Raw genomic sequence first — 24,192 nt, 5'->3', positions numbered from 1 at the left:
TAGATTCATCCCACGAGGGAAATCCAGTTGTCATAACAACACCACAGTTCAGTCAGGACAACTCATGAATGGATAGAATATATTTTTATTTAAAGGTTTTCTGAGCTCAATTGCACCCAAAAAACCTGAACATTCAGTAGATTTTCTGTGGTCTGGGGTTTTCTGTGCTCTGATTTTCCTGTGGAGTGTGATGTAAGAGGAATGTTCAAAGTTCAAGTTGTTTGGGTGTAATTGAGGTCATAAAACCTAAAATGTCATGAAACCTTAATTTTATAAAATGAGCAATATATTTATTATGGTTTGGCAATGAATTGGATCCTCTTTTATGTACTCTGATAATGCGCATCAGATCAACATATGGAATGAATTCTGTACTGGCCATATATGGAGCATGTCTTGAGTGTACACTGTACACAGGGTTTGATGAGGTCAGATCAACATATGGAATGTCAGAACAGGTCAGCTCCATATATGGAGATCTAAGGGTGGCAGCGGGGGCAGTGTCTTGAATGTACAGGGTTTGATGAGGGCCCAGGTAGGGCTGGGCCTTCATTTTCTGGCCTGTTGAGAACTCTAGTTTTCACCGGCTGCCGGGCGTGGCTGCACTAATAACTTTGGGGCAGGCCCGTGTAGATTTTAAATGGACAGGTATCAGTCAAAAGGGAGACATCGAAGAGGAAGGATGAATGGATCTCCATCCCTGATGATGTCACGTGATGTCATGAGGGGGTTCACCAACCAAACAACTGACTAACTGCCTGACGGGAAATGCACGCCACGATTACATAGTAAATGTGACCTGTAGTCGCAATAACATAATAAGTCGTCCAATTCGATGCAGATGAATCAGCACTCAAATTAAGTCTGAGTCTGAGTCATTTCAGTGATTATAGAGAAGGCAATGAATGACTGTTTGACTCCTGCAGATCAGTCGAGTGCTCCAGTATTTTATTTGGGTAGACTCTCCCAAGTGGCCAAGGTATTATTCTCTCTGAATGAATGACTTCACTTTGACTTGTAGTTGACTGTAAAAAAATATCCTGCAAGGTCCCTGATTGGGCCTGATTGAGACAATGGTAGGTGTTTACACTTACTCAGCGGTGGCTAAAGAGGCAAGGGAAGAGAGCAGCTAGATAATAAATGGACCTGAATATTTGAATTAAAATATTTTTTTGTATATAACATTTTATTTGACCTATTTGTTTCACATCTCAACTGAAATTATAGTACATTGGGTACAATAAAACATTTAGGCTATAACACAAAAAACAAATCCTGGGGACCATTGTGGCCCTCCTATATTCAATTCAGAGCATAGAATACCAGTAAGACGCCCTGAGGGTCTTGAGTGAGTGTACAGGGTTTGATGAGTTCAGATCTGTAATGGCCATATATGGAGTGTGTGACGGACACGAGATGCATGTTTTCATAGTAAACTGCGACCTACAGTCGCAATTAACACATGAATAACAAATGTCATCAACAAATAAGAATAGCTATATTTACAGATGAGAAAGAGGGAGGACAGCAGCAATGTATGCCCCCTCATTTCAATGGGAATTCATATGTAACTCCTCTTGTAGCTTTCTGATATATGTTTTTCAGGCCTTATTTTAACAAGTGATTAACATTAATTCCACATTGTGGTGGCAGAGTAGTAGAATGAGGATTTCCAATGTTTGTCATTTTTAATTTTAATTAATTAATTAATCACATATCAGTTATATTAACCATCCCCAATATAAAATGATTCCATGAAAACAAAGTTGTTCTTTAAATCCACACTACTGACTAAACTAAGCTATGATCGTAATCTGAATAATCGTCATACTCAAATATGTAATTATCAGTAGTAACTGAAAAGTAAATATTGGGCTACTGATCAAAGTCCATTATGACCTGTTACCCATAGGGGTTGGATTTATGGGAAGTGACATACACAGAAACTCCTGGGTAGTGCCTACAGGTTCCCAGGTGTTTTTAACAATATCCCCACCCTAGAGCATGTGAGAAGCAAGAAGGGCAGGGTGGAGAGGTGTGAGGAAAGATCTGTCCCAACCTGCATCCCTGCCTGGATCATAGTCCACAGCCCTCAGCTTCATCCTTCCAGATCAATGCTTGTTATTTTAACCAAGGCTGTGACATCAGATCTCCCAACGCCTCACTTTCGCAAGAATCAGCTTGTTGCCAAGTTGTGACAGAGTTCCTGAAAGTCGATGAGTGTTTTAGGTGTCAGGGACCTGCAAGGATTATGAGGAAAGCTGTGTTCTCTCTCTGGGAACCTCTGTAGCAAACTACGTAAGAGTGTGTGTCTAGTGGTGGTGAACAATGATGTAGTCAGCATTGGCCATGGGACTATCGGCCTGCCTGCACATCAGTTAGCCTTTGGGTTCGTAACACAAAAAAGAGCATTAGGAGAAGAGCAGAAAGGCTTTTTAGAGGTAAGGCTGTCGTATGTCATGTCTTGGTTTGTGGTATGATAATTCTTTGTGTGTGGGGTCCACTTTAATTCTCCCTAAATCATTTTAATTACGTGGAAAAATCTATAGAGGCCTTTTTCATTCTAGATCTGTATTTGATTTGGCTTTAATTTGGATCTCATGCTGCCAAAGTTATGTCAAAATACACAGTACTTTCCATTAGTTATTGTATGAGTGCGGAAAGTTCATACTTTTTATTACAGTACGTCAGAAGTATTTAAAGGTTTATGGTCATACATACTGTAAGTTTTCTTCTTCTATTTCCTCAAGAATGTTTTTTTAATACATTTTGAGCTTGTAGATTTGATAAAAATGCTCATCCAATGCTGCAACTCACCTGAGGTGACTAATGACGTTTCTCATGTATTTAAGACTCTAATTCTACATACAGCAATTATAACTTTCTCAAGTTAATATTTAAAGTTTTTTGTTGTTGTTGTTATTGTTTTAAAGTTTGCTATACAATTTAAACATGTATGATCTAAGAAATGAAATGCTTGAATGAGATCTGGCACCCTTTTAGACACACACCTCTGTTGTTTCAGGTGCCAGTCTAGTACATCCCCACCACCCATCGTCTCTGCAAACCAGGCGCGGTGCCAGCAGACTGTCCTTGACGACGGTGAGAGCTCCGCCAAGCAGAGCAAGTACGTGAAAACTGACGGCAGGCTCCTGGGGCGTGCCGGCTGGAGTAGCAAGACTGCTAGCCTACGCGGTGGTTCCTCGCTTTCTGCCGACTTTGACTCCCATAACCGACTCACCAAGTCTAAGAGCATCGGGTGCCTGCAGGACAACAGGCTCTCTATATACAAGCCCCCAGCTGCAGGCCAGGTGGGTCAGGAAAGCCAGAGTGCACAGGAACAGGAGCAGACCCAGACACTAGGGGAACTCCCAGGGGGAGATGGACTTAAAGGCGGACCCCTGAGCTGGAGCACATTCTCACTGGGGCCGTCCTATAACCAAGGCCACAAGCGGACCCTGTCTCTCAGCCACCCGGTGACAGGTGTTGCTTCCACTACTATCCGTAAGAAGATCTCAGAATGGGAGTGCAAGAGGGTGGCTCTGCCTAGGATGAGCTTGTGTCTGGATAAAAGACCAGGAGCAGAACGTGCGGGGGGCAGCGAGGGCTGCCCTAGCCTTCTTTCTTCTCCCAGCAGCGAGAAGACGTTTGACTTCAAGGGGGTGCGGAGAATGAGCACAGCCTTCTCGGAGTGCTCCTACACAGAGACAGAGGAAGAGAAGGCTGTTGCAGACAAAGAGGTTCTGGGCCGCTTCCAGAAGAGGCTTGGCAAGACAGAGGCCTCAGGAACATTCCTGCGTTCCCTGTCTGCTCGGAAGGAGACATCGGCAGTCCTCAACAGGATACAGAAGATAGAGCAGGCCCTGAAGGAGAGCCCCAGCCTGGCCCCTCCACAGTATCTGAACAACTGCTATGCTCCAGACAAGACAAGACAAAAGTCCTTCACGATAGGCGGGCCAGAGGACTTAGACAGTACATGCACTAGTAAGCGCAGTAGTATTTGCTCTGTGACCACGGAACCGGACACTCTAATGGTATGCGATAAGCTCTCTAAACTCAGACAGAGGTTCAGTGTGAACTCAGTAAGGTCTGAGAGTCCTGAGCCAGCCGGCCCTCAGACCACTGGGGGTGCACCAGTCAACCCCCTGCCGAAACCTAAACGCACTTTTGAGTATGATGCCAACCGAAGCCAGAAGAGCACGTTGTCAGCCAATGGACTACCTCCTAGCAGGCCTTCTGAGTCCCCCCCACCCTTGCCTTCAACGCCTGCGCCCAGCGTAACACAGATGCAGAAGGCCAAGGGATGCTCCCCCAAGAGGTGAGACAAGAGAATCAGTGTACTTACAGTATGTCTTTGGTTATTCATGAAAAATGAATCATACAGTATTTCACGGTTTGAATGCTTTAGCATTGTCTGTCTCAAATCAGTCCCAGTATGGTTGTCTACCTCTGTTCCCCTGGTCCTACATTCTCAAACAATAAAAACATCTGCATTTGTAATAAATAATAATAAACAGTATAGTGTCTCAGCCAGTGCACAGAACATTATGCTCCCTGTGAGCATGTAGGCTACTGTATATATGTATGAGTTCTTTGTTCTTTCTATGAATGGTAATATTGTTATTAATATTTTACATTGAGATTGATTGGTGATAGCTAGCCTACTATTGATTCCTGTTCCTTTTAACGCTATATTTGAATATTAAAGCTTTGTAGTTTTAAGGGTTAAAATAGCCAATCAAGATTAAACTAGATAACGTATTCTTTTCCAGTAGTAAAAGTACGGTAAAGTAAAATCCTCAGTGGTATTATAACCTTTAATGGGTCCATTTGGTTACATTTGTACACTCTTAACATGTGAATAAAAGACCACTGACAATGAAGATGTTATTGTGTACTTAAAATGGACTAATGACAACAATATAAACATACTAGGGAAGCTAATTTAATTCCTTATTCTTTGTTACTATAGTGCACTGCTTTTTAACTTTCATGTAAACAGGCAAGTCATTAAGAACAAATACTACTAATACAATACAAAGCCATGGCCTCTTGAGGGAGAGGGGTGCTAAAAAAAGACACGGTTAAAATTAAACAGCAGGTTTAAACAACATGCCGGCACAATAGGAATTTCCGCAAAGACTAAAACATATATATGTAGGTGTAGCTAGGAGTCCTCATTCTGTATGTTCCTCCAGTCAGTCCTCAGATATGATGCCTTCAGTCCAATGAGCGTGGACAGCGCCTTAATACGCCTTCCTGTTGTGCGATTAAGAGGAAATCCTTTAACATCCCTGACTAAGGCTGACTTAGGCTGTGTTTAACATTCCTGTGGCCGAGGAAGTTTTGACCATCCTTTAAAACCACAAGCCATCATTGGAGCGACAACAGGGCGGACATTTCTGCACTAATACTGTATAAGCTGTACAACTGCAGCGTTGAGATATTATATGCTATAGGTTGTGCACGGAATAGAGTGCATATTGCTGACTGCTTTTTTAACAGTTGTAAATGCCGTGATTAAACAATCGTTTTCCAGATCTCCCTGCCGTGTTTTCACTAATCTATTATCTCAACACCATGCCTCTTTCTATTTCGTTGTCTGTCTTACTCTTAACCTTTCTGTCTTTACCGGTAACTGACTTCCTCTGTGAAATTCGAATGTGTCTTTTTTGTCCTTTGACATTAATTGCCATTCCTTTCCAGGGAGTCATGTGAGTCAGAGGATGCTGCAAGCCTACCTTCCTCCCACCCATCCTCACCTTCAGAGAATGGCACTGGAAGCGCAGAGACCCACAGTCGGCCCAGTGGCAAAAGCACTTTAGAGGAGAATGCCTATGAGGACATAGTAGGTAAGCACAGCATCACAGCACTCTTGGATCCAGTAGGCACGACCACAATCTGGCCTATAACCACTTAAACCCTGTATACTTTGTTGCGCAGGTTTTCAACATTTTACTTGAGTATTGGTATCAAATTCACTTAAAGTACCAAAATTAAAACATTTTTTCAAAAGATTTCAAAATGGTCAAAATCTTTCAAAAATAGCTGATCTAACCCATGGCCATAGAGTGTCCAACCTGAGAATGGGAGGTCATGGTTCAATCCCTGGCTTACCAAAGACTGTAAAAATGGTACCCAGTGCCTTCCTGCTTGGCACTAAGCATTAATGGTTGGATTGTGGGTAAGTCCCTGTGACAAACTAGTATCATGTCTAGGGGGTGTACTTATGCTACAGAAACAGGAGATAGACACCTGACCTATGGCCCGCATGGTCCCTGTTTGTTCCTAAGGCTACACTTATAACTAAGCTCACATCTTGTTGCATCGCGATCGCCTATTTTCTTTATAGACAAAGAATAAAATAGGGTTAATGTATGTTTTGTATTCATAATCTGAATCTACAAAGTAGAAGCATATAGAGTAAAGTAAAAGAGTAAAGTAAAAGTGTAATTGAGTAAATGTACGTGAACGTAAATGTTACTTTATTCCACTACAACAATGAGGGTCACTCAGAGGTGACTCAGGTTTTGGTTGCACTGTAAATCTATGTTATGCTCATTATAACAGTAACCTTATATAGTTTAAAGGGTGTTTGAAAATTATTTAGCTGTGTTTTAATGATAAGGGCACACAAATGGGCAGCATGAGTCCATGGCAGTGATTCCTCTCCTTATCTCTTGTATAGCAGTGTGAGGTATAGAGATGTGTTTCTCTGTGTGTCATGTAATTGAATCCTCTAGCCACACTAGGCCTGAGGGCTTCATTTATATTCTTTCTTAAATTTGTAATACTTCAACTGCAGCCAGAGACCGTGTACAAAGGCACTGTAAACACCCTTACAGTATATTAACCTAGTGACTTTACTTTTATCTTAATAATAGATGTCCTAATTTTACACCCAATTAATTTAGTATGGAACAACATTGAACAATGTGACAATGAACTGACAATGTTGGAATACTTTATACTCTATATTTTCTTTTAGATGTGTTCTCTCTAGCAGCAGCTTCTCACATTTCAATTGCTTAAGGGACATGGTGTGTATAACCGTGAGTTGCACAGATTTCAGTGCACAAAGAGACAACACAGTAAATTCCTGAGTATTCATTTAGATCTGAGAATGTACGAATGAAACTAAATGGACACTTACGGATCCATGTGGTCGCATTCGTAAACTCTGTGTGTTAAATGTACACTCAGGATTTTACAGCGAAAGTGCTTGTTTGAAGGGCTGGATATGCTCAAGAGCCAAATTCCTTTCCGCTAGGAAATGACCCGAGGCCTGCTGCCCAGTGAAAGTGCCAGTTCTCCCAGTGCATATTTCACATGGTAGAAATGTGTGTCAGTATGAGAATAGTCTGGCCTGACCATCATAAATCCTGTCTTTGCTAATGAGGCTTGGACGTGAGATACAGTAAAAAGTCAGCATTGAAAAGTATTTATATTTTATATATATATCAGAATGTAGGCACATGCAGCAATGAGCAGCCCATGTCTTCTTGTCTTTGCAAATACTGCCAATCAATCAATGGAATTCATATGATACAGACTTTATTTCTGACCTGGCTTTGTATTCCGACAGTCAACTCAGCCAGAGCAGGAATTCATATGCAGGGGACCTGGTTGTCTTTGATGTCGCTCTAACATAGCCTCTATTGTTCCCTAAAAACCACCTTGAGTGAGGTATCCACAATTCAGTCAAGAATGTTTGTGATGGCTGATTATTTCCAGGTACATACTGTACATCATTCTTTATGAAAAGATCGTCTCAGTGTTTGTACTCTGTTTTTCAACATAGAGAAAAATGTTTTCCATGACAACGATAATATTCTGTTACCTTTGCTCAAAAATGTTTTTGCAATGATAGATTGTAATGCTAGGGGTCTGTAAGTGACCATAACTAGCATTGTTGCCAGACAGAGCTGTTGAGAGAGAATAAATATAGATGATGATCACCCAGGCATATTTAGTTTATCTTACATCCACAGCCTTATTTATAAAACTCTTTGATTTAATGCATAGATTAGACATTACTGTCTATTAGAAACTGCCCTGGCACACAAAATGGTAGGCAGTCCTGCTGGGATTTCCCAAGAGCACATGGAGGGAGCTGGCAAAAATACAGCCAACATGGTCATTGCGCTTTTCACTGTTTTGGTTCATGAGCCTAGAAACTTCAGTGCCTTCTCAGCAATGAACTTAGAGTTTCTTCAGTAGTGAGGTCACTTGCCGTGACAGCTCAGTGCGTGGTGGCACTCTAGAATGCTCTCGCCTTGTCTAATGGGTCAGCTTCCATATTTTCCCTATAGGGGAAATACAACAGCAGACCACATGATCACATGATCTAGTAATCAGCTCCTGTTTCTAATTAAAAAATCACACCTGTGCGAAGTGAGGGGCGCTCTTATCATTGTACATCATCAAACATCATTTCATTCTGGCCAATCAGAATTTGCGTCCTCACCTTCGTCTTCAATGTTTGTGTTTCGCAATGTTTGTTTACACAAACACTCAAAATTGTCCATTCATTGTCAATGGCATTTAATGTTTGTTTTTACACACACAACAAAAGCTGGACATCTATCGCCCGTCAAAAATGTGAATTTTCTTCCAAGCGCAGATAGTTGAAAATAGTTGAAAATATGGTCCCATGTTTTTGTTATTCCTAGTGCTAAAGAATTTAAACTCCAAAAATACTGTGCATCCCCCGGCATAATTTCTCCCATGTGGTCACGAGCAGACCGTCTTCAGGGTGGATGCACTCTATGGTTTGTGGTGCCGCCAAATGTTTATACAGAACTGGAGCTCATTTTTTCGTCCATTGCACATTCTTGTTTACCACATGAATGGGTGAGCGGTGCCACTGTAGCTAGTCCATTGAGGGGGGATGTTTTGTCCAAGGTCATTTTTATAGGGAATAGTATAGTTTGTCCTCTGTCTCGCTCTGCCCAGAGCATCTATTGTGTAAACGGACTCGGAGAGGTACAATCACTGTGTTGCTGAGGTGTGTCCCCTCCCTCCAACTAATGTGTGTGTGCGAGATTTGGATGTTTGTAATCAGAGGAGTTGATTAGTACCCTCTAGTACATCAAGCAGCCGCAGAGACGTATCATTTTCGCAGCAGGCTTTCATTACAGAATTGCTTTAGTTAAATGGAATCACCAAGGGGTCACAAACTATTTCTGCTCTCTAACTTTAATGACACAGACAATCACCCAGGAATCTCATTTCATGTGACACAACACAATGTTCTAAAGATCCTTGTTAGCACGCATGCGTGTGCGTTTGTGTGTGCATTTGCGTTTGTGTGTGTGTGTGTGTGTGTCTTTAAACCTCAAACAGGTTGTAAAATTAACCTAACAGTTCTTTGAACAACAAACCGCTACCTGTGCTTTACGGTGTCTTTTAACACAGACTGTCATTGTTCGTATTTCTCAAGTTCACTGGGTTTTCCCCTAAAATGTTCAGGAGGATATAAGGCACTAGCTAGCATGTAGTTTCTTGGTTTCTTGGTTTCCTTTGACAGATAATACTTTTCTTTCTTTTAAAAAGTTCCCCTCTGCTTCAGTCTCAACGCCATCTGGCTCTGTTTTTATTCTCCAGTGTGGTTCCTTTACTTTCTCACAACCTTTTTGGACCTTGCCAAGAAGCTATTCTCAGTCTGTCTGAATGGACATGGACTATGGTGTTACACAAGCCTTTTTGGTATTGAAGTTGGCGCTCTTCCAAGTGACATCAGTATGAGTTGTGCACTGGTCTGTAACATTCCTGCACTTCTCATCTCTGTTATCAGTTATTGACTGAAAATACATCTTCAACACAGTGGGAAAATCCACACAACGTTGTCAAATGTTGTAGTTCACATGTTACATCTTCTTGTTGTGAGGCAAGAATGAGACCTATCGTGCAACTGGAGTAAAGGTTGCTGATATGGATTTTTCAAAGCCAAAGCTTATTTTTGAGAACAAGAAGACCAAAATCAGCAAATTATTTTTTCTCTTTCTCTCAAAGATTAGGATATCCTGCAGCGAACTCTAAAAGGCATCTGATTCCACATCTTTGCATCTGTCTTTCATTCTAGGCAAGCATGTTTATTGTTGACATTTCAAGCACTTTAAGAACTCTTAATGAGTAGTAGGCCACTAGGCCTACTTGACATTTTAATGATTTGTTTTTAATTCAACATTTGTATGCATTCAAAATAGGCCTACATCTTTATATATTTTTGGGAACAAACAAAACTTCACACATTTTCAAATCATTTGTGGGAAGAAAAAATAAAAGAAGATAGAAATCTGCCAAGTTGGTGTCTTTAGTGATCCCAATGGTACAAAAAGCAAATATCTTCCCAATATAAAAAGCAAATGTTTATCAGACTAATTATTCTACTCATAATATCTGGAATATACAGTAGAAAAATGTGCATTTCCCCTCATTTTCTTAACACACTTCTCACTGCCTTCCAAACAAAAGCGTGCGTGCGTGCGTGCGTGCGTGCGTGCGTGCGTGTGTGTGACCCAGCCACAGCCAGCCAGTGACACACATTACTGGGCAATGGAGTGGCTGCACCACTCAAAAATCCATCATTTGATTTCCTGGTTGAGAACCAGAGACGAACAGATGACCCTTTTCTGCTGTCTCGTCCATCTCTCAGAGCAGACAGTTTGCATGCTTGGACGGTGACTCACCAGCAGCCCAGTGTCCAGGAGTTTTAGCATGAGCCCAGCCAGAAGGCCTAAAGGGGGCTGCAGGGCCCGTAGCCAACAGTAACTGTTTTGAAAAGAGGCAGCTCACTTCAGCCAGCTGAGAGTGACCTTTGGCTTGCCCTACTTAACCGCAGGGAGCATCTCTCATGCCCCCAACACCCCTTACTGACCCCTAATTGGCCTCTGTTGCCCTGCAGCCACCCCCTGTTTTCTGGACGAAAAAAAGGGGATAAAACAGCTTGTGTTTGTGAAGGTTACAGTTTCATAGCTGGCATGCAATGTTAATTGAATGCTTATTTGCTCCCCCACAGAGAAGGAGAACCCATATGAGGATGTTGACCTGAAGCGCAGGAGTTTGGGTCTGGGTCGGAAGTCTTGTCTGTTACCAGAAAGCAACAGGTCCTGGACCTCCATGGACAGGAAGCTGAGTTCCCCTCCTCAGGTAATACCAGCTGTAGGGACTGAACTGAACTCTGCTGTGTTTTCTTGTGGTCAAATTAACCTCTGAAATTGGGGTGTGTTTCTGAATCTTATAAAAGTCTTGTTGCACAGCAAGATTTCTCATTTGGTGCACTGCAGGAAGCTGTTTGATGTGTTTATACTTGGGGGGAGTCCAGAGAAAGGTTAGTCTGGAAACTTGGCTTCTTTTGCTTCAGTGCAGACACACTATCTCACTGTAGGAAAGAGGAATCAACTTTCTATTTGAAAAAGGAGAGCCCTTTTCAAGTTCTCCAGTAGGAAAACTACCTTTAAAATGGGATTGGGATAAATAGTGCTTTGTTGTTCTTATACTACTTTTGTGATTCACATACAAAACCAGGCTATTCCACACTCAGACACTTTCCATTATTTGTATCTTTTCCCATCACTAGCTGCCATCCAAACCCAGTAGCCAGTCCTTATGCCTTTCCGGTCCCAGTGACAGGAAGAGCCATCGGTCATTGCAGCTTTCCAAGCGCCACAGCCATGACAACATGCTGCTGCTACCCCAGTTGGGTGTCTCCCCCTCTTCTTGTGGCCTGCTGGATGACCGCCTTTGTAGCACCAGTGACACCTTGGCCTCCCATCGGCACTGGAGGATTCCAAAGGTACTGTAAATGCTGGTTGTTCCTGTATTAAAGATGGGGTGCCGTGATTTTTTCGCCCCTAAAACATGAACATCAGGTACTATGATTATACTAGGAGAAGATGTTAAACATACAAAACAGAAAAGGTAGAACAATCACAGCACTCCATCTGGGGGGGCCGGGGTGGGTCTTATTCTTTTCACATGTCAACCATTCTGGAACACAATACTCTACACAAGCACAAAGGGGGGACACACAGACACACAGACAGACAGACATGATCTGCTAGGTCTCATAGTAAGTGCTCACTGCGTTCGCAACAACATGTAAAGTATGTACATGGTTAGACATAATGTGCAAAATGTAGCTTCACAACGCCAGGTCCACGTATGTAATAAGGTGATCACATAATATGTGATCACCTTATTACATATAAGGCATAAACTCACAGGTACCACATGGTAGATCCACAAAGGAAAAGCAGGTCTGATAGCCGAACAATCCACACGAAAGGTAGTAATCCAACATAGGAAAAACAGTCAGTCAAAGGAAAGGAAAGTCTCTTTCTAAAATTCTCCGACTCATCCCCTCATTACTGCGAAATCACTTGAGATAACCAAAACACAGTTTCCTCTTAATGTTTACAGATGGTCCAGAGAATCAATGCCATCTACTGCACTAAACGAGGGAAGAAGCGGCTGAAGAAGTTGTCCATGTCCAATCTTGAGACGACATCTCTCAGAGGTAAAGAAGGACTATTCGGCCTCATCTTCGCTTGTCGAAAATAGCCGATATACAAGCTCACAGCGTGTCGCATTGCGACACATTGTGAGCTTCTAAATGGGCTATTTTAAGCTACCAACACTGTCATACGAAAGATTATAAATTACGCTTTTGCTAGTAAATATTTGTGTCTCAGCTGCCACCCACATGGAGCTATGGCAGTGTCCTTTTCCTGACATAAACAAACGTATGCCATATTGCCCTTTCACCCAATGATTTTTTTGTTCTGCCCATCCCCAGATGACAACAGCGAGAGTGAGAGTGATTCAGATGACAGGTTCAAAGGTGAGAGGTGGCAGCATGCGTTTGAACCCCATTTCCTGCAGTGGTGATGTGTATTGGGCTAATAGCTCTCTGTCTTTCCTCGTGCATAGTATTTTTTTTCTCACCACTCTTGCAACAGCTACTCAAGCCTCTTTTGGTTTTGATAAGTACCGGTAAGTGACCCCGTTTGACCAAAGAGACAGCAGGATTGTAAACAGTGGTGGACAAAGTACTTAACCTCAGTTAGTTATAGATATACACCTGGTCAAATATTACTCAACTACAAGCGAAAGTTGTTCACTTGCATTAAAGTACTGGAGTACTTGCCTTTAAAAATAGTATTCAAAAGTACATGTTTTTAGAAATACTTAAAGTATTCAAGTTTTTCGAAATGTAGTGGAGTCAAAATTACAGTATTTGTGAGTATCCAAAAAATACAACTACTCAAGTAAAGTACAGATCACTTAACTACAGTACCCAAGTCAATGTACTTTTGTCACTGCTCACCACAGATTATAACTGAAAGGATTGCAATATGGATGGATTAGCAGTAGACTACACAAACATCTGTCTAGCATTCATCTAGTCTAGTGGATATATGTATACTGGTGACATTTGCTAGTTGTTTTTCTCTCTTTGAAACACATCAATCGGCGTAGTCATTAAAAGTAAATTATATGGTGTGTATTGACGTAAACAGCATATTTCTTTATTTTTCAGAAACAAACACATTTTTACATTTATTTCCTAACCTTAGTTGCACTTTAAATTTGGGTTTGGATATGTGTTTCCTGTTTGTGCATTAGGTTTTAGTGTGAATAGTTTCTGGCAGCTGTGGAAAGTAACTTTGTACTTTTACTCAAGTAACATTTTGAATATATGACTTTTACTCGTAACAAATGTATGTACAATGTCTTTCTACAGTGTGGTATTGCTACTAATTTTACTTAAGTAAAGAAAATAGTCCACCGCTGTTTTGTGGACAGTGTCTGTCTTGCATTAATACTGGTGTGTGTGTGTGTGTGTGTGTGTGTGTGTGTGTGTGTGTGTGTGTGTGTGTGTGTGTGTGTGTGTGTGTGTGTGTGTGTCAGCCCACACCCAGAGGTTGCAGAAGCTACAGTCTATTCTGCGACGGGCCCCTAGCTACCGAACACTGGAGCTGCAGCTCATTGAGTGGCAAGAGAGGGAGCTCTTCGAGTACTTTGTGGTGGTCGCCTTAAAGAAGAAACCCAGCAAAAACTCCTACTCCCCAGAAGTCACCTATCAATTTCCCAAGGTAAAGGCACAATACTAACGGGATCCAGCCATTTCTTTCATTCAATAATATTGTTTTACAGAAAGAACTAAATTATATAAGGGGGTTCCTATACTGCTGTCCCCTGTGAGACTTTGTTTAAAGTATAGGTACCGGTACTTACCAAATGGACCCCCCTCCCAGTGTTACATTATCTACCCTCTAGACTTGGTAAACTGGACCCGAGTTGGCTCTTCACTAGAAATTGCTGATCCTCAGGCTCACAACACATCACAACTGAGCTTGTTGATTGGCTATTTTAGCTAATGTTCCCCCCAGAATATGGATACTGGGGTTCAAGTGATTAACATTCAAGATGTTACAATGGATATAGAAATGCTGTGTAGGCTGAAGAAAAATAACTATCACATATGGAGACCATTGTCTCATGCCCATATTTTAACTTTTAATTACATTTCAGTCAGATAACTCACGGATAGATTTAACCAATATTTATTATAGAATGAGAATAGTGTGCATATAATATTTTATCTTGGCGTTTGGCTCTGCTATACATTTTTCTCCCTGCTCGGCACAATTAAACACCATCATTAAACATTAAGAGCAGCTGGGGAGATAGATACACAAATACAATAACAACCCCCCATGGGGAACAGAAATAACAGAGCCCACCGGTGGTGGTGGTGGGAGCAAACATCACATAACAACCAGGAACCATAATGCAGAAGGAAGGCAGGAAGAAGAAAACGCGTGAATTCCGTTTGTGTCCGAGCATAGGCATGGTAACGCCCCGCCTGCATGTGATTGGCCTACTGTCCTCCGAGCTCTGTGGTGGGAAATGATACAAGTAGTATGGTATGATACAAGAGAACGCTAACTTGTACGTTTTCTTTTTGTAGAAGAGGCAAACTAATATTGTTTATGACGTTTTCTTTGAAGGAATATTTGATTGAACATGCACACCATAATATGATTTGGGTGTGTTCTAAAATGTTAGTGTAATAGTATTAGTTTACTATAATTACATTAATACACGATAATCAACACTAACAGTTTATTTACCCAAATCAAATCATATTCAATAAAAGCAAACGGCATAAACAATAAGTTTGCCTCTTCTACAAAAATAAAACGTACAAGTTACAGGGCTGTATTCTGTCGAGCATGCCAAGCTGTCATTCTCTTGTTGTATTATTTATTTCTCAATCTCACTACGTCTTGGAGGACAGTCAAGACGGGCAGTGTCAGTAGACCAATCACAGGCAGGCGGGGCGTTACCATGCCTATGCTCGGACACAAACGGAGAAGAAAACAGTCTAGTGAGCTTAAATACCCCGCCCAATTGGTCAGCTGACTGCCACATCAGCGAATGACATGTGGGTCTTGCACACACTGAATACACCCACATAGTGATGCAGCATATTAACCCCTTGAGTATATGTATGCGCCCTTGAGCACAGCATGAAAACCCTCGAGTATATCTGACTGAACTAACTCCGCAAGCTACGTATCATATCACTTTTTCATTCAGAACCATGCTTATTTGTGAGGTGAAATATGTTCTTTTTACAATACGTCTTTCTTGTGGCCATTGGGGCTGCCTTTATCAACAGCAGATATTCAGGGTTTGCTGCGGAGGGGGAGTGTAAGGGTAGAAAAAAGGGGCCTCTACCATTTATTATACAGTATCGAGCTCAGAGGACCCTTGGGAGCCTTTTGAGTACAACTAGTATAATGAGGGATCCGTTTCTATGGCAGGCAAGTGTTTGTAGTTATTCAACACAATATTTCAAGAAGTTCTTTTAGATTTGGCTCAGCAGTCGTGCTCCTCCGGAGATGGAGGTATGTCTCAGCCAGGGTAAAAGTGTAACGTCAGTGACGCCAGGGCCTTGTTGAAGGAAGAAAGGGGGGCAGGGTTAGCATTGTTGAGGCCTCGAAGGGGTGGAGTGGGATAACTCTGTATGGGAGAAATCTGGCTGTGGTCATTTTAAAAGAATGTCATTTGAATGAAAATGCCCTGACTGAAACTCCACTCCACTCCTCTCCTCTCTCCTCTCCTCTCCTCTCTCCTCTCCTCTCCTCTCCTCTCCTCTCCTCTCCTCTCCTCTCCTCTCCTCTCCTCTCCTCTCCTCTCCTCTCCTCTCCTCTCCTCTCCTCTCCTCTCCTCTCCTCTCCTCTCCTCTCCTCTCCTCTCACAGCTAGAAAGGCCCACAAAGCAGATGAGGGAGGCAGAGCAGCGACTCAAAGCCATCCCTCAGTTCTGTTTCCCGGATGCAAAGGACTGGAGCCCTGTATCTGAGTACAACAGGTATACATCGTGTACATTGTGTCCACGTCATCATTAATTAATTAATAGACTGTTGTTACAATATATTCACTGTCCCAAAATATGTAATGTGAGGAGTTGCTATAACAATAGGATCTGTTATCTAATCTTGTGAGCACTTCCCACCTGTGATGCCCGTATCCGGGACCAGGATTAAATCTTACTGTGTAAATCTGTACCGCAGAGACCTTTCTGTGACTCTTTCTCTACTAAAATTGTTAAGACCGGAATAAAGGCTGTCTTTTGTCACATATATACTGGTTTTCAAAGCAAAAGAGTCCCTGCCTTTTAAATCTCTTTCTGTGTGTTTATGGGTGTACCGGTATGTAGGCTTTTGTATTTTGAGGGCATGTGTGTGTGTGTGTGTGTGTGTGTGTGTGTGTGTGTGTGTGTGTGTGTGTGTGTGTGTGTGTGTGTGTGTGTGTGTGTGTGTGTGTGTGTGTGTGTGTGTGTGTGTGTGTGTGTGTGTGTGTGTGTGTGTGTGTGTGTGTGTGCGTGCGTGCGTGCGTGCGTGCGCGTGTGCGCGTGTGTGCGTGTGCGTGTGTACTGTGTGCGTACGTATGTACTACATGTGTATTTGGGCTGATCCTCATGTGTATGCTTGTGCTCTTCACTGCAGCGAGACCTTCTCGTTCATGCTGACAGGAGAGGACGGCAGCAGGAGGTTTGGTTACTGCAGGCGCCTGCTGGTGAGCCTCTATTCATTCACTTGTTCATGGGTTCACAGCTCCCTGTTGGCACCCCGCTGAGACCTGTTTGTTATGACAGGCTCTCTGTTTGAACACGTGATGTGGGTTTTCCCTGTGGGATGGACTGCTGACATTGTTGCATTAACAACCCCAGAATGGAAGTAGACAAGTGAAGTGTACAAAATAGGATTTTAACCACTTTCAACCTGCCATCCCAATTTTGGGGATGTGGTTACAGGCAAAACTTTTAATTTAAAAACATGATGATGCAAAACTGATCTGCAAGCTCACAACGTGTCGTGTCGTGAGATTTTAGATCGGCTATCGGGTACGACGTAAGTATATAGGGCTTAAGTGGTTAATAGCTAGATGTGATAAAGCTGAGCCTGTCTCGTCTCTCACAGCCAACTGGATGAACCACAGTTAAAATGGACTCGCTCGCATTTAATGAGAGTTTCTCAGGAAAGGAAAGACAAGTAGAGAAAACCATGAAAAGTCTTTACTTTGTCATTGCAGAGTGTCTCCCCCACAGTGACGCTTGGGCGCCCTTTGAAGTTTTATGCCGGGCCCCATATTTGGCTTGTGGTCAGAAAGCATGGTTGTATGTGAATTTGTGTGTATGTGGTGGTGAGTTCTGTTTGCCATTGGAATGCAGAAGGATGTTTACACTACTGCATTGTGTATGTTCTCAGAGGTTTGGCGTGTGCGTGTGTTTTAACGCTGTATTTGTATGTTCTATATGATCGTTATTCACAGATGTTTGCATCCGCTGCGCAGGCCATGTAAGGAGCATTTCTAAATTGCACTGTTGTGCGGGTTATTCTTGACTCTTTTTTGTTGAGCAGAGTACTTGCTGAAAGAAGTAGCTCTTCATCTACTTCTTCAGCAGGGGGTCCGGGACCCCTGGGGGGTCCTCAGACTAACTACAGGGGGGGGGGTGCCAAATCTCTGTGTGATAGGAACGTTAACCACTTCAACCCTAGCATCCCTATTCTGGGGGGAGCATTCAGCGAAAATAGCCAATCTACAAGCTCACAAACAATGCATTAGGCTGCTATCTAAATTACATTTTAACCTTTGCATAAGCCTGCAAGGTCTGCTACGTCAAGTGCTACAGAGCACTTGATCTATGAATCTATGAAATCTATGAATTTCACCAAAAGTAGATATCTATGAAATATCTATGAAATCTATGAAAAAGTTTATCTGTGACACAATTAATTACAATATGTAGTGGGGGGGGTCCCTGCTTCATCTCTCTCTCTCAGCGAAGGGGTCTTTAGCCTGGAAAATGTTGAAGACCCCTGATATGCTTGGTTATGTGATGAGACTTGAGTGAATGGTGAGCTTCCTTTCCTTCAGCAACTTTTTGCTCCTTTCCTGGTGCCTGTCCAGTGGCTGGCAATCACCAAGCATTCCTGAAGACTTGAATCAAGATCTGAATACTTGATTTAATCATCCATTTGGAGCAAAGTAGAAGAGAAAATTGCATACCTAATATGGACAAATGGATTGGCATTTTAGAGTGTTTGTGTGTGTGCAAAACTGTGCATGTGCAAAACTGTGTGATCGTGCATTTTGTGTGTGATCGTGCATTTTGTGTGTGTGTGTGTGTGTGTGTGTGTGTGTGTGTGTGTGTGTGTGTGTGTGTGTGTGTGTGTGTGTGTGTGTGTGTGTGTGTGTGCGTGTGTGCGCACGAGCGCGCTAGAAAGTGGAAATTGTTAGAGATGATAATTAGCTAAACACCTGTAGGAAGCTCATGATCACACGAAACATTTTCAGCTCAGAATGGTAACCAGCATTTAAAGGTCACAGTAGTTATATGATTTATCTGTATTTTATTATTTTTAGTATGCTTTTGATTTGTTTAAATAAATGCAATTGCCGCCACATCTTATAAACATTTATTGTTGTGCTCCTGCATGCCATCTTTTTGTTTCACTTGAAGCACGATTTGTCACAGAAATCAAGCGTATAAGCCATAGTTCATTGACGCACAGAAGGCAGAAGGTTATTATATATGTGTATATATGTGTTCCCCTCATTCATTCCCCCTAGTAATTCATTCTGCTTCTTTGTTTTTATCGAAACATAGATACATAAAAATAAAAATAAAACTAAGACAAACCAGTACGAAAAAGGACAAAAAGCTAAACAAAAAATGTATACATTTTTGTATAAATGCCATTTTTCCCAACGTTTTTCAAACAGCTCCACCTTGGTCCTCAGATTATGAGTCAAATTCATTCTGCTTCTTTAAATCAGCTGCCTCTCCACGTCATCTACCTTCTCACTAATTCCCTACGAGCTATCTCATCCACACCCTCATTACCACTTTGCAATTCAGGCGGCCTTCTTAAACAGCCTCAGCTCACTACTCATTCTTCATGCTGAGCTGTCAAAGCAGCTCGTGCGGCGTCTGCGTGAAAAGTTCCCCCACCTCCCCGGCCTCCTCCCTGTAGTTCTTAGTCCAGGGGTTATGGGATATTATTGTATTGTTTGCAATTGCGTAGATTCATTGTATTGAATCATGTATTGTTGTTTTATCACTGTGTATTGTTGTTCATGGATTTTTGTATCTTTGGCTCTGTTCTGGGGGGTCGTTGATATCAGAGCTGTGTCTTGGTGGACAGATAATCGGAGATATCAAATGTGATATCAGCCCTGTGTCTCGGTACGCAGATTATCTGATATCACATGAGCAGAGCCAGACATACTAACATGCAATAGCTTTGCAATAAATGGTTTAATGGTCAATCTGAGCTGAAGTGTCTCAATGAACTACTCTGGACTATGGTTTTCCATATGTACACTGTGAAATCATCAGTGTCGGTTTATCCATTCGTAACTCTGAGAGTGTACAAATATAACCAAAGCTTTTTGTTTACATTTGTACACTCAGTGTTACAGTACTATACTGTATGTTTATGACTGATGAGCCACTGGTTTTCAGTGTCTAATGATGTTCTGTTACACTCTTCCAGCCAAGTGGGAAAGGACCTCGCCTTCCAGAGGTGTACTGTGTCATTAGTCGACTAGGCTGTTTTGACTTGTTCTCTAAGGTGAGTTCCGCTTTGTCCATTTGTCCCTAGAACGCACGCACACGCACACACACACACACACACACACACACACACACACACACACACACACACACACACACACACACACACACACACACACACACACACCCTTCACACAGCCTTTGCACACACCTCTGAAAATACATCATAGTTGCGTGACTACTTGAGATGAGATGAGCAAACCTGTGTCTCAGTTGAAGCCTTGAAGGCATTGATGACTCTCAGTTAGACTTTCTGTTGAAGGCCTGCCAGCATTTTGTCTGTTCACCAGTAAACCAAAGCCTGATTTCTCTGAGTAAATCGCCTCACGGCACTTCTGCCTCAGTTGTGGTAACACTAAACAGAACAGTCACTGTGTTTGACTTCTCTGGCCTTATCTAATTATTCATTAATCTATTTTCCCTATAGAACGTTTACTCAAAGTGAGCAAGTCCAGACTGTTGAAACAGAGATGTTGCTGTATGCTATGTGACATGACAGTGGATTTAAATAGTTTGTTTCAAGGACAGTGTGCAATAAAACGTTGTTTCAGACAGTGAAATATTATGGTGTTATTTGACAGAGATAAGGAAAAAATGTTAACTGCTCCCTAATTAAACATCTAAGGACTGATTATATCAATGGCCTTCTCTTTCAACATTTTATTGATGAAAGAAATGCTACAGGAGTTTGCACAGTTTTGGACCATATCTGTTATGTGAGGACCTTCAACACAAAGGACTAGATAGTCCTTGTACAGTACACTTCAACAGCCTCCATTTGGTGGACCACTAAGCTCTGTAACTGCAAAGAAAAATGTTCTCCTTAGTAAATGTAAGAGCACGGCAGTGTTCAATTTCACAGGGAAGTGTGTGCGTCTGCGTGAGCGTGTGCATGAGTGGTGTGTCTGCATAAGAGTGCAGGAGAGTGAGGTGATATCATATGACCTTGAAAGTGAGTGATTCTCCAATCAGCTTTGCAGACTGGAAGCTGCTTGGACCAAAACAGGCAGATTTGGCTGAGATTTTACATGCACGCACGCACACACACACACACACACACACACACACACACACACACACACACACACACACACACACACACACACACACACACACACACACACACACACACACACACACACACACACATGGAAAGACATTTCCAAAATACAAAAAGTACACAGTGTTTCAGACAATTTCCAGTGCTCGAATGCATGAAAACATATTACATTTCCATTCACTTTAGAGCAAGGATAGACATAGGACAAGGATTTAAAGCTATGTACAGTTTTCCTTTGCTGGTTCATTCATTTGAAAGAAAGAAAGAACCCAGGAGTGCTTGAAAGGGTATCAGGGGTCCCCAGCAAAAGGAAAAGAACAGTTTAACCACTTCATATATTATTTCACACTATGGTATAGTTCTGAAAATCTACAGCTTTCTTTTGTTATATATTGAAGAATTTTTGGGAAATTCTGGCAAAATATCGATTTGGGGGTCCGTGCCATGAAAAATGTTTGAGAACCATTAAACAAATTCAGTAGAAATTCTCCTGTGATAGTCTGGTCTAGTTCACTGTTAAAACATTCGTCACATGAAAGAAGCTGGTCTACGTTTTGGGTCCTTGTGTTGCTCAGATCTTGGATGAGGTGGAGAGGAGGAGAGGCGTCTCCGCTGCCCTGGTCTACCCGTTCATGCGCAGTCTAATGGAATCGCCCTTCCCTGCACCAGGGAAGGTCATCAAAGTGAAGACCTTCCTGCCTGGAGCAGGAAATGAGGTGAACAACTAGAAGCTAGATCTGCTATTTTCACTGTTTTTGAATATTTGTTAAGCTTGTTTTGCCTTTTTTTCTTTTCATTTATAAATATCAATACAAGCAATTCATTGATATTAAAATGCACTTGGTAAAGTTTCTATACAGTATTAGTTATATATCTATAAAGCTATACGTTGACACAAATACTGGGGGTGAGTACTTTGTCCACCACTGCCCATGTGAAGTCATTTCATTTGTTTTGAATGCCCCTTCTCTGACCAGGTCATAGAGCTGAGGCGACCCATGGATTCCAGACTGGAACATGTGGACTTTGACAGTCTGTTCAGTTGCCTGAGCGTGCGGCAGGTGGTACGAGTTTTCGCCTCCCTATTACTGGAGCGCAGGGTCATCTTTGTGGCTGACAAACTCAGGTGAGTCTTTAAAACAGTCCCACATCAGTTAACCACTTAAAGCCACGGCATCAGTATTGCGGGGAAGTAAACTGATTAACCCGCATTAGATAACTGATTGCACCGCATTGTGAGCTTGTAGGCTATTTTCAGCGAAGGTATTTAATGTAGAGCGAAAACAGAAAAGTCACTAGTATAGAGCTGTGAGGTCAACCAAATATAGATTGGATTCTTAATAGGACTGGTTGTTAAAGATCTCTAAATATTCAGCACAACAATTGAATGGATTGGAGATGACCTCTTTGGTGGGGTGGAATTGTCAATGATCCCGTGGTGCCACCAGTACGACACAGGGTTTAGTGGTTAATCATTACTCATTGTCTGAGACTGGAATAAAGAGGCAAAGGAAAGAATCAGCTGTAGTTACTTTTCAAATGAGTAGACAGCAAGAGTGACTCTCTGAGTTAGAAATGGATACATTCACACTGAGGATTTACTGTAATTTACTGAGTAATATTTCTATCTCTGTAGCTAACATCTTCAAAAGTCCTGAGTGCTAATTTAACTCTGAAAGTGTAAAAATGGACGAGTTACAGCGTGGTATCTCCGCCACCACTCAGCCCGTGCGCTTAGGCTCACCATAATTGACGGTGGTGGAATTTAATTAGTGCCTGGAGTTGCCTGCCAGTCACCAGACACCGTCGTGAGCACACACACACACACACACACACACACACACACACACACACACACACACACACACACACACACACACACACACACACACACACACACACACACACACACACACACAGACCAAATGGCAGCCTTACACTGTGGTTTTGTTGAATGGCGCTCAACAGATTTAGCATGTGGGGAGCTGTTATATGAATTGGTAGAGCCATTTAGGATCACACCCAGCATAATGATGCTGCTGTCTCAGGGCTCAGGACATCAAAAGACTTGTCATCTCGCTTTCGACATCCTCTGAGATGATGATGGAAGCAAATAGGCTGATGATATCAGAGCGTATTTCATCCATCATGCCTCAGGTTCTGCAGCAGAGTCTGGTTAGCATCTAGCTGCTGTTGGGGCTCTGGCCCAGGAGACAGCTGGGGCTGGTTGCGGCCTTCTACAAAGTGTTGTATATTTTCCTCGACCTGCCATCATATATTGCGGTTGATTGGAAAATACGTTAACTAAATTAAATGGCTGCAATACTGAAGCTTGATATTGGTACAAAATAGTGCAAATAAAGTATATAAAAAGTTGCACTTTAGCAAAGCTATTGCAAAACACGTTCTACAGTACAGTATCAGTCTCACATCATCTGGCAGTCAGTCAGTCAGTCAGTCAGACAGACAGACAGACAGACAGACAGGCAGACAGGCAGGCAGACAGGCAGGTAGTCAGTCAGGTAGCGAGCCCACCAGCCAGTTCCTGATGGGATCATAAATCTGTTGGGATGTCACTGCCAGGAAATGGATGCTAAGGACTGAGGAGAATCTCCAAGTGTTCTTGTACAGTAGATCTACAGAACACCCTATGGATGGAGAGAGGTACTTTTTGGAGTACTGGAAGCCAGGGTGGAGGGAGAGAAGATTTGAGCGGAGCGCTAATCTCTCCACATATCGGAGGACAGTTTAAACAAACATCACTGGGGGCAGTGACTGTGAGGGGAAGGAATGCACTTCCTGTGTGTGCGGCTCTGCCCTCTGTGATCTGTGGTTGGACTGTCACCATTTGACTTATTGGCACCACGTTAACTCCTTGTTTACAACTGCCTCTTCTCTGTTCCTGGTGAGAATAGGTCTAAGGTGATAACATGGCTAAGACATGGCAACCCATAGAGTGTTGAGCAGTGTCTCAT

At 42.3% G+C, this 24,192-nt stretch overlaps 1 protein-coding gene across 4 annotated transcripts in view; it reads left to right on the top strand.

Annotated features, from left to right (window-relative positions):
* dennd2b (DENN domain containing 2B) overlaps positions 1-24,192 on the top strand; it is a 61,153-nt gene that overhangs the window by 24,527 nt on the left and 12,434 nt on the right. For 2 of the 4 annotated variants that reach the window (XM_080765026.1, XM_080765025.1), the window contains 12 exons: positions 3,026-4,318; positions 5,707-5,852; positions 11,021-11,151; positions 11,582-11,797; positions 12,424-12,520; positions 12,800-12,844; positions 13,915-14,099; positions 16,277-16,386; positions 17,024-17,093; positions 20,078-20,155; positions 21,793-21,933; positions 22,195-22,343. In XM_080765026.1, coding sequence (XP_080621152.1) covers positions 3,026-4,318; positions 5,707-5,852; positions 11,021-11,151; positions 11,582-11,797; positions 12,424-12,520; positions 12,800-12,844; positions 13,915-14,099; positions 16,277-16,386; positions 17,024-17,093; positions 20,078-20,155; positions 21,793-21,933; positions 22,195-22,343 — 2,661 coding nt within the window. The remainder of the gene's footprint in view (positions 1-3,025; positions 4,319-5,706; positions 5,853-11,020; positions 11,152-11,581; positions 11,798-12,423; positions 12,521-12,799; positions 12,845-13,914; positions 14,100-16,276; positions 16,387-17,023; positions 17,094-20,077; positions 20,156-21,792; positions 21,934-22,194; positions 22,344-24,192) is intronic. The other 2 variants (XM_080765028.1, XM_080765027.1) reach the window with 1 other exon arrangement.

This window comes from Protomyctophum bolini (genome assembly GCF_963924005.1).
Source record: "Protomyctophum bolini genome assembly, chromosome: 1".
Taxonomy (NCBI): Eukaryota; Metazoa; Chordata; class Actinopteri; order Myctophiformes; family Myctophidae; genus Protomyctophum; species Protomyctophum bolini.
This window is presented reverse-complemented; position numbering and strand designations above follow the sequence as displayed.